Here is an 11,023-nt window from a genome sequence, read left to right on the forward strand (position 1 = left end):
TTCTGAATGGTCAATGCATCACTTAATGCACTGATGTCAGAGCACTGAAGCTAGCCAAGCCTAACCACTGTAATCAGTGCTTAACGTGCTTAAGGATTTCCCCAGTTCCAGGGATCGGAGATTATCAGATATTCCCATTCCACCTTCCCATCGAAGCACGATGGCATGGAGCCCTGAGCCCAGCAGAGCCTGGCACACATGCACAGACATGGGTTGCCTTGTTGTTTCATCCCTAGACACTCTTGTTAAGCACAACATTGAAAGTGGATGAAAGCTGTCAGGTTCAATGAGTTCCTGACTGACAGGAGTGCTTGGGGTGCTCAGTTCTGTGTAACTGAGACACCCAGGTAGGGGTGCAGAACTCACAGAGTTGCTCTTTCCCTGTGGACACAGAGCAAGGTGCTGATTTCAGAGATATGGTCAGGACAGCCACCCCTGTGCTCAGGAGGCGTTACAGCCAGCTTGGAGATTCCTGCTGTTTGGGAACAGTGATGTGCCCTTCATTCTTGCAGGTGAACACTGCCCACGACAGCAGTTGTGTGCGTTTTTTCCTTCTGCAAACATCTCTCTGTGTAATATTTCTCATGGGTGGGAGGATTTTCCTGCTGTTCACTTGAAGTTTTCATCTCCTAATCTTATCCTGTTGGCTCCCAGCAACACACAGTGCCCCACTCAGCCCTGTCTGAATCATTTGTACATTGACACACTGAGTCAGGGCTGTCCTCAGCCACTGTCTGCCCCGCTTGCACAGCAGTCGTTACTTTTATTGACCAGCTTTATTGCTCCCCACCACAATCACTCCAGCTTGCATATGTCTGTAGTGTATACATACCAGTGAGAGGTCCATGTATAAACAGTGTTAGAACAGATATAGGTGAGGGTGAGCAGAAAACGATGAGGAAAACTGAGTCTTCCACATGAAGGGAGACAAGAAGAGTTGAGTTGATGTAGGTTATGTGGGTGACAGCATCACGGATAATGGCCAGGAGCACCTGAGCCAGAAAACATAACTCTCACTGTCATGGAAATCAGATTCTCACGCACACACAAATACAGGGCAGCTTGATTTATGCACCTGATGTACTCTGTGATGTCGGACTGTGCTATCATGCTGTCACAGACAAGCAGACTGTGCTGGGTGGCACAGCAGGACCTCTCCTGTCCTGCATGCTGTGCCATGAAGTGCTCAGCACTGAGCTACCCCTCTGTGTTCCTTTCCATCACCAAACTACGACTCCCGCTGACACCCGGCTTTGCTCAGCCTCCACCTGCACTCCTGACAAGTATGGACAAAAGGGGTGGGTAAACAAAGAGCTTTTCTTCAGGTGCTGCTGTAACCCGACCTGCGAGGTGACTCAGTTGGCAGCAGCTGTGCAGGACGAGGGGCAGTCAGGGTGCAGCACTCAGTCTGCATTTCCACTTCCTCCTTTCTGCCTTGCCAGGGAGCTCGGCTGCAGCTCCAGCAGAGAGCAACTATGTGGATTCTCAGCTTTCCCCCCTGAATAACGAGGCTGCTGTCAGGAGAGCTGCTGAGCAGTGGGAAGGACTCACAGAGCTGTTGTACAGAGCTGTCGCTGTTGGGCTGATGAAGACGGGAACCCTCTAAAGAAAAGCACCTGGAAAGTCCCGATAGGTAGAAGTGAAGTTTTGTTCACGTGCCATGGCTCACTTCTGCCAGCCCTGAAAGTGTTGTAAAGGGTGAAACAAACCCACAGGTGACCGATGGAAAAGACAGGTATGTTTTTTTGTCTGTTTAAAATAATACAGTTTTACAGCAAGAAAAGCAACCAAGGTAACTAGCATTGCTTTACAGCTCAATAACTGCGCTCACATCTACTTGCACTGCTTTGTCTAATGTTTGTACTTTACACATAAGAAATACAGCTGCAACAGGCTGGCAAGAGCAAGATTTACAAGAATGCATCAGCTTTTTTCGAGTGCTCTGCCCTTGAACACTGATATTGCTGCATATACCTTCCAGCAGGAGAAAGTCTACATGCATATTGTTGGTACTAGTGATGCTGCTATGCAGGCATTACCAGGTCCTTTCAAAGGAGGAGATACAAGCTAAGAGTCTAGTTGACTACACAATGACACTGATAGTAGCATAGGGGGAAGAAATGGTCGGTGCATCTGCTGTTACGCAGGACAGTATGCAAGAGTGAATGTTGCTAAAGATAATCCCTTCTATGTCTGTCGATCTGCTGAAAGGAGATGCACAGAGTTGCCAGAGCAAGAGTGAGGAGGACATCCCAAAGAGTTCCCCATTTGACTTTGTTATAAAACAGTTCCAAGGGAAGAAGTCTCCTGGAAAAAGAAAAGAGCAGCCTTCTGCCATCCAGAAGTTCTTCAGTGGCTTTGGGAAATCGGAAGGCAAGGAAAGACAAGAAACTGAGGAAACAGAAATAAACAACTGTAAAGCTGATGATCAGAGCGAGAAGGAAGATCTCACAGTAGAAGGTAATGCTGATAGAATGAACAAATCCATGTGGATGCATTTTAATTTCATAGAGAACCATTTGCTTTTTTTTGCTAGACAAAATGTGATATTTTACTGCCTACAACTCATCCTTTAGCCAGAATTTGCTTCTGATTGAAACATTATCAAGGATGTACCCTCTAACATGACTGGTGCCAAGCAAGGAGTGGGGTCTGTGCTGCTGAGGAGGCATAAAGATTTTGCATGATCTCCCTCATGATCTCCAGTGTGAGAGGTTGGTGCTGGAGGTGGCTTATTCATTGCAGAGCTTACCTTGGCTTGTTGTGTTTATGATTGGTTTCTGTCCTCCCTGCTGCTAAAGTGGTCTGAAGGCAGCCAGAGCAGATGCTTCCTACCTTGACACCTGTGAGGGGGAGGAGAAAGGAAGGGAAATTCATCGTGAGTGTTATTTTGTTCATACAAGAGCACTCTCTACACACAAAAGAAAATGAGGCTGTTCTTAAAAAGCTGCTGGAAGGTGAGGTTTAGAACCCCATCTTCTGTTCTAAGAGTTCTGGTAAAACAATGGGAGGGCAGCTGCTGTGAGTAGGATTACTGCTTTGTGTACCTTTTGGTGTTTTGTTTTCTTTTATGGACGTTAGATGAAACTGTCAATTTATTAAAGGGTTTAGTGAGCAATACAAATGAAACTTTCCTTGCTGTACAAACTACATGCAGGAAGAAAAGCAGGAAGTGCATTGCACAGACAATGTATGAAGTGAACACAGGCTGTCATAAAGCAGAGATGATCACCATACAATTGCAGGGTCACTCTGTTCTGACTGATCCAGTACAGGCTGTTCTCCAGCCATGTGGCACATGGTACATAGAGGTGGTTATGTGACAGAGTAGCTGCAGTCTGGAGTTTTGCAAGAATTTCACGTGCTTGAATGAGTAGCGCAAACATCCTGAGTCACCGGCATAAGGTAGCATGGAGATGGGAAAAAAGATTCTTTTCTCATTGAGCATCAGGAGCTTTGTATAGATCTGACCTATCTTATCACTCAGGTTGCTAGTTCTCGCTGGTCAAAAGTAGAGCCTGGCTTACTGGCAGCTTTAGTTCACATCCTGAAGTCTCCACCTGACAGTCTGGGTTGGTTGCAGAGGTAACCAGGGCTGTGTTTCTTTGTTACTCAGATGAATCTTCACAGCTGATTTCTGAAGCGGAATCACCATCTGGTGAGCAGAGATTCAACCAGTTCATGCAGAAACTGGGAAAGGAACCCAACAGCAAGAACCTGGATCTCAATAATTGTGCGTTAAGTGCAGCAGATGTAGCAGAGCTGGGTAAATATGTATTTTATTTGGTTAGACTCTTTGTGTATTTCTTTAATTCTGATTTGCCTGCTCAGTTGTTCACTCTTTCCCTTTCTTTTATCTCAGGCTTTATATAAAGATTTCATTTGGTGGTCCCAGGTCCTCGGGAAACATTAACAAATAAATTGTATTAATTATGTAATACATAAAAATAATAAAACCATGCAAGTCTGTGCAGCAGGAGAACACCTTCTTTCTCAGGCTGCAGTTAAGAAAGCTGAGATGCAGCTTGTCATAATTTTCTAATGTTTTAGAAAGCATATCTGTATTGAGACGTATTGATATCCAGGGTTTGCACATGATGTACAAACAAGAGTGTGTTTCTTTTTCAGCTTCTTTACTGCCATTTCTCCCAGAGCTGGAAGAGATCAGCCTGTCCTGGAATGGTTGTGTTGGAGGGACTTTGAGAACTCTCACCACTCAGCTCCATCATGTGAACCTGCTAAAAGTCCTTCGACTTAACAACTGCAGGCTGTCAGCTGAGGATGTCACCTCCTTGGGTACAGGCATTTATGTTTGCTTTCAGACAGCTTGGGTGTAATGTAATCCATCTTGTCTCTTCCTGCATCCTGTCCCTCCTGCTTCCACACTGGGCAATGTGAAGTCCTGCTGCGAAACACTGGAAAGAACCTGGGGTTATGAGTGACCTCATACATTTGAATAGCTGTGTTGAGTCCATAGCCCAAGGCACAGAGCTTTCACATTCAGAAATTAGCATCTTGTCACTGTATTCATTTCCCTGTAGACAAGACTTTCTGGGTCATGGCTTAGGTCTGCAGTGGTGGTCATGTAGTCTGGTGAGTATTTGGGAACCTGGAAAAATACCAGGTCTGTGTGCACTGTGACAGTAACTTGTGTTCTGTGTTGCACCTTGGACAAAGTGAGGCTAATGTTTCCCTCTTATGTATTCAAAACTGTGTGTTTGTTTTGCATTGAAATTGATATCTAGAATGAATCATCTTGGACTTCTGTTACAGGAGAGGCATTTGAAATTGTTCCTCAACTTGAAGAACTGGATTTATCATGGAACAGTAATATAGGTGGAAAACTATCACTTCTGACAAAAAAACTTCGGAAAGGATGCAAGATTAAACTTCTAAAAATGACGGATTGTAACCTGACAGCCAAAGATGGAGAATCCCTTGGTATGTGTAACCACATAGCTGGACTGAAGGACTGGCTTCACAGAAATGAAACTCATCTGAGTTAGATGATGGCTGGTTTGAGATTGATCTTAGTTGAAAGCTGTTAATTTCAGGCTTTGCATTATAGCAGTATTTACCACTCAGTAAAAGAAGGGCTGAGGACAGGAATTTGAGTTGGCATCCAGTTGCCACCTCTCCCTTCTTTCTTCTTATCATGTCTTAATCTTATGTAGTCTTTTGATCTGATTGAGTGTCCTGAAAGATTTTCTCCCTCAAGAGAAGTGCCTGTGCTCTGTTCTGATCTTTACTGCAGGAGGTGGCTCCTGTGTCACATACAGTCTTAGATCTGTTCATTAGAAATTGTTCTTTCTCTTTGTATTCCTGCTTTTTATTCTTCTGCATTTTTCTTACTGTCTTCTATTTTTTTATAGATGATTTTTTTTCTATATGGGTTTTCACTGATTTTCTTGATTTCTATCTAATCGATGTTTTGCTGGATTTTTGGTAGAATAGGAACCTGGAAAGTTTAAACCACATGTATAGATCCAGCCTGCCTTTTCCCATTTGTCATAGTGCTGTTCTTTGCTTGGGCTCATCTGTATGTTCCAGACAATCACCAATTCTAGTTTTCTTTTTTTTCTTCCAGCTGAAACGCTAAATGTGCTCCCAAACCTTGAAGTATTGGATCTCTCTATCAACAAGCACATTGGCTGCAGCATGAAGGTCATTGCTCAGGACCTGAAAAATGTACCAGGCCTCAAGGAGTTGAACTTACACATGTGTGGATTAAAGCAGGACGGCCTCCAGAGCTTAGGTTAGACTTTACATTCAGAAAGTCTTTCATTCTGCATAAACTGCACATCTGAAACCCATTTCAGAAAAGCAGTGTGGTAGACTTTTGCTGATGGTTTGTCAGTATTAATGAACGATGGTTATTTGCTGCTTGAGGACTGATAAAAGACTACAGAGACTTTCTGCAGGAGTAGCATTTATCTTCCCTGAGCTCAAGCATGTGAAAGTCAGTGGGGAGAGTCACCTTCCACACCATTTATCTGAGACACATCCTAGCGTAGATTAATGGCTCTCTGGACATGCTTCCTTCCTCTCCAGACAGAACATAGACAAGGGCACAGACAGTCTTATTTAACTTCTGAAGACTTAATCCTACTCTCAGAGGGGAATCCGAATCTGCCATTGTCACTTAATGACTGTCCGGTGAAGCCATACCAAATGGACTTAATATCTCTGTCTCCCTAGTGGAGGTCTTATCCGTAAGACAAAACATCTGGCACTAATTAGCACTTCCAGTAGTCACTTCAGCAAAAAGCTGAGGATTGAATGGATCTGGGGATGAATTAACCTCACCTTCACCTGGTCTTTTAGAGAAGAATGGAGAAGCTTTGCAGTATTACTGTGTCTGCTGCGATTATATGCTGAAGCTTAGTCTAAAACCTTTGCTTTCAATACTTTGTGCAGAATTTGACATTAAAGTAAATAGGTGTTGAAGCTGTGACCCATGCTACTGCAGTAGTCAGTGACCAGCCTGCTGTCGTTTCCTTTTCAGACACCGCTTTACAGCACCTTACAGCACTAAGAAAATTAGACATATCGTGCAACAAAGAGATTGGTGGTGGCTTTAAGGATGCAACAGCTCATTTGGCCAGCCTGAAAAATCTCCAAGTCCTTGACCTCCATCAGTGCTGTGTAACAGAAGAAGACATGGCCGCTTTGTGTAAGGACATCCCGAGGAAATGGTTTAAGAATGTGTGGTTTTGACTTCTGAAAATACTTCAAAGGCATAAGAGATTCTGTGTAACGTAGTCTAACAGATGGGCAGCTCTGGAAATGCAGCTCAGGGAATAGCATTCTTGATCAATATGGAGTGGGTTTTTTTTCTATATCAAAAGAAGTCCCATAGTGGCTGATCCCATGTGAAACTAAGGGCTTGAGTCTGCCATGATTCAGACCCATGATGTGAAGGTAGGAACTACCCCCAGATCCTCTTGCTGAGGATCAGTAATTTGGGAAATGTCCAGAAGAAATCTCACTGCTGGATCCACGGCTTTTATGTGCATGCCATTATAACTGCATAAAACTACCTTAGAGAGCTCTGAAGTGGAGAATGATGTTGGTGTCCAACTTGTAAGTACTACTAGGAAGGAAAAGACCTCTCCCATTCAGTCAGTGAGGCAGCTTATTTGTTGGGTGCATTACCATAACTTTTTGATATTAGTTTTTACTTTTTAGAACAACAAAGAATCGCAACTCGATATCTGTATTATTTTTCATTGTGAAAAAGGTAATTTGGAAAGCTGCTGATGAAGTATTGGGAATCATTATTATTAATATCGTTGGTTTTTAAATTTCTTCTGCACATAGTAATATCAATAGAGAACAGTCACTTTAATATGAAGTAGTTTAGGTTAGCAGTGAACACTTCTAGAAATAATCCTCATTTAATATGAAATTCCGTACTTCACCTGGAAAATTTTGGCAGGAAACTGTCCTGACAGCCTTCAACACAGTGTTTAATAGTACCTAATTTCTTAAGCATTCCTTCAGGAAATGACAAGCAAGAATTACTCAGACTATATTTGAGTGTCAAAAACTTGGCCTCGACTTCTGGGTTGATTTATAAAGACAAGTAAAGAATGATGTCAGTCAAATACACAACTGCGTTAGTTCTGTATCAGTGATTAATAAGTACTTGATGTTTTCAAAGCCCAGGTGATACCTTTACTCTCCAGTCTTCAAGAGCTGAATTTATCCTGGAATAAAAGCATAGGAGTCTCATCTGATCCTCTTCTCGACAGACTCAGATTTTTACCAAAGCTGAAATCTGTGGCCATCAGCAATTGTGGTTTAGGCGAGGATTCCTTTTCATCTCTAGGTAGGAATGTTTTCTTAAACTGTGTCTGTTCTCAGAATCTCCTTGTGGGACCAAACACTTCATTCTCTGTTGGCTGAACACCAAAAATAATGCTTGTGTTATAGTACAGGTCCTGAGTGGAAAAGTAATTGTCACTTTCTCCTCTGGTTGCCTTATGATGAAAGCAGTGCTTTGTGGGACCTGGTTGCAAGTGAGGATCATTGTATGTCTTCCCCTTTCGCCTGACTGAATGAAGTGCTTTTAGTCCTTTATCTGTTAGTGGGCTGCCACGTACTTTTTAATATTGGAAGAGAAAGCAGCAAAACAAGATTCATATTATGGTGGAATTGCAGTTTTTTTGCAAATCTTCATTTGCAGTTTATTAAGGTCAAGATTTAAAGGTTTTTCCTCTCACTACAGATAAAGTAGGAACTTTCTGACTTATAGTTAAGTGTGGGGCAGTGGAGGAGGAGCTGAGAAAATGACTGCAGTAATGGAAAAGATACTGCACAACCAATGAAGAAAAGTTCAATCTAACACAGGATACGTTTATTCAACCTCTTTTGCTTACTTATTCCAGATCTCGGTGGATTAGTGGCTGCACTGTTCCTTTGATAGGAGTTCCATATGGCACATGAAATCCAAGTACAGAGGGACCTGTTAGAATGCATTGTGTATTTACTGTATGTTTGATACTCTTTATTAGTGACACTGAGACACACAGTAAAACTTTACTGCCTTTAGCAGAAGCAGCATCAGGCTGAACTGATCTAAGTCCCTGCACCATGTTTATGTCATTCTAGTTGTGTAAGAGTGGCATCATGGAAATCAGTGTTGTCAAAAGATACGCTGCATTTCACCTTGAATTTTCTGAGTTTAAGTGGATTTAAAATGTTTTAAAAATGTGCTGTTGTATTAAATTGACTTCAGTGGAGCAAGGTTAAGCCAATAATACAAACAGAAAGGAAAGAAAGCTCTTCTGAGAGTCCATAAAGAATCCGTAGACAGGCCCTTGTTACATTCTTCAATGAATTCAGGAGAAAAAAGAAGTCATTTTAAGCATAGATGGGCAGCCTGTCAGGAGACTATTGGCAGGTGACTTGCTGGTGAGGTGTCTGTTAAGGCCACGTTGTTTTCTCTTAGTAAGCAGAAGTTGTTGGTCTTAATCTTTTCAGCTGAGGCTGCCCTTCACCTTCCTGAACTGGAGATATTAGACCTTTCTTGGAATAAGTGCGTTGGTGGAAACCTAAAGCTGCTTTTGGGAGCACTAAAGCTTGCAACGGAGATTCGAGTGTTAAGACTGAGCAGCTGTAACTTGGTGGCTGAAGATTTGGCGCTTCTAAGTACGTATGAAATGGTATTTACTAGCAGTCAAGGAGCCAGTGCACACAGGCCACAATTCAGAAGGGATTTGTTCCATGTGCTCAGCACGTTTTTGGACAAATCAAATGAAAAGATGGAAAACACAGCGCTGTATTTCCCAGAAAGTATTCTCATTTTGCTGAGAGCTGTGTGTCCTGAACATGCACAGTGCTCAGTTACTCTTTTTGGATCAGTGACTGATGAGAAATATACATGCTGGCAGCCAGTAAGGCAGACACTACCAGCTCTCAGTCCATTAGGTACATTTCTGGAGTCCAACTGTGGTGGGAGAATTAAAATAGAAATATTTTAGCCCACTTCTCAGCAGCTGCTAAAAATGCTGGAAGATGGGAACCCAATGAAGGAATTAATTTCAGGACTGTTTTGAAAACCTGTTTATTTTAAAGGCACCCTTATGATTCTGCGGGCCTGACTTGTGGGTTTTGAGTGTCTGTGATTGGCAATAGCCCCATGATTGCTATTAAGGCACTGTAATCTGGAGGCTGGTGACAAAAAGCCTGAATATTTTGGACTTTACAAACATCACCCTTGACAGGTGGCTCTTTTGTTGATGATCCATTAAGGATCTCAGCTACCTTTAGGGTATATTAGGCCCATTACTCTCCCACAGTGAGATGTGACTGTTGTAATCATGCAAACTCACTGAGTTTTGCTGTTCTCCTTCTAAATCTCCCTATAAAGCCTACCTGTCTATTTTAATTGGCACCTGTTATATCCTCCAACTGACTTCAAGGTTTTCAGGTTGCCATACAGTTTTATGTTTGAGTCCCGCTGTTTGACTGCTGAAAGACTCTAAATAACATGGTATTAAAATACTCATCTTATTTATAAGCTTTTAAAGCAATTTCCAGGATGTATTGATTGTGATTGTGTGTGTTATTTCTTGCAGCGCTACTTTCACGTGATGGCCACCTAACCAGGTTACGGAAGCTGGATTTGAGTTATAATAACAACGTCTCAGATGAAGGGTGGATGTTTTTCTGTCAAGGCTTAGCACTGTTCAAAGAACTCTCAGAGCTGGATGTCAGCCTTCGCCCTTCATCCTGCCGTGCCTGTGGGACGTGGTTCAGTGAGTTGTTAGCAGCACTGACAAAGCTGCCTGCGTTGGCAGAGGTGGGGATGCAAAGATGGGTCCTTTCAGAATCTCAGCATAAACAGCTGGAAGGCTTTAATCAAGACAACAAAAGAAACGTTCGTTTTGACTGTTGATGGAGGTTGAAGGTTTCTGGAAAGCCTTTCACAAGCAACATATGAACTGAGTACTGCGTGTCTCACATTTAGAAAACTGCACAGTTTCTAGTTATCTTGTGAGAGAACATGAAATAGTTAAATATTTTATATTAAAACAGTTATTTAACTTCCTACATGCATAGATTATTCCATTCAATAATGTATTCTTTTGGATTCTCTGGGCCGTGCTTACTCTGTTATGGTGACACTACTGAACATGTTTAATCTTCCAGTTGTGAATGACTGATACCAAAGGAGCAATGGCAGTTGCACATAGACAAGTTGCAGGTTTGCCAGTGCAAGGAAATGAATGGGATATGCACTATTGTGGATGGATGGGCAGTGTAATTATGGCGTTATACATACAAGGAAGATATTTCCAATGCAGAAATACCTGAAACCTCTGTTTTAAAATTTAGTTTCCCCTTCCTCTTGTGCTTTAATTTGTGTGAATGCATTAAAGCCACGTAATGGTGAGATTTGGAAAGCATCCCAGCAACTCAGGACTGTATGTCAGTCCAGTAAGAGGAAAACAGCGAGTTGTTCTGCCTCTGCTATGGCTCTCAATGCCATCTGATAGCATAGATGAATCCTGCATAC

The 11,023-nt window shown here is 42.4% G+C and overlaps 1 protein-coding gene across 4 annotated transcripts in view; it reads left to right on the forward strand.

The window, feature by feature from the left end:
- The window catches only part of LRRC31 (leucine rich repeat containing 31), a 30,162-nt gene extending 19,607 nt beyond the window's left edge, over positions 1-10,555 (forward strand). For 2 of the 4 annotated variants that reach the window (XM_032446621.2, XM_015871986.3), the window contains 10 exons: positions 1,443-1,735; positions 2,212-2,460; positions 3,617-3,766; positions 4,129-4,296; positions 4,774-4,941; positions 5,588-5,755; positions 6,506-6,673; positions 7,664-7,831; positions 8,986-9,153; positions 10,083-10,555. In XM_032446621.2, coding sequence (XP_032302512.2) covers positions 1,723-1,735; positions 2,212-2,460; positions 3,617-3,766; positions 4,129-4,296; positions 4,774-4,941; positions 5,588-5,755; positions 6,506-6,673; positions 7,664-7,831; positions 8,986-9,153; positions 10,083-10,402 — 1,740 coding nt within the window. In that variant the 5' untranslated portion in view covers positions 1,443-1,722 and the 3' untranslated portion in view covers positions 10,403-10,555. Of the gene's footprint in view, positions 1-1,349; positions 1,736-2,211; positions 2,461-3,616; positions 3,767-4,128; positions 4,297-4,773; positions 4,942-5,587; positions 5,756-6,505; positions 6,674-7,663; positions 7,832-8,985; positions 9,154-10,082 lie in introns of those variants that run through there. The other 2 variants (XM_085513346.1, XM_032446622.2) reach the window with 2 other exon arrangements.
- Positions 10,556-11,023: the final 468 nt, after the last annotated feature.

The sequence above is a fragment of the Coturnix japonica genome, chromosome 12 (assembly GCF_054131305.1).
Source record: "Coturnix japonica strain WE chromosome 12, WE-NBRP24, whole genome shotgun sequence".
Taxonomy (NCBI): Eukaryota; Metazoa; Chordata; class Aves; order Galliformes; family Phasianidae; genus Coturnix; species Coturnix japonica.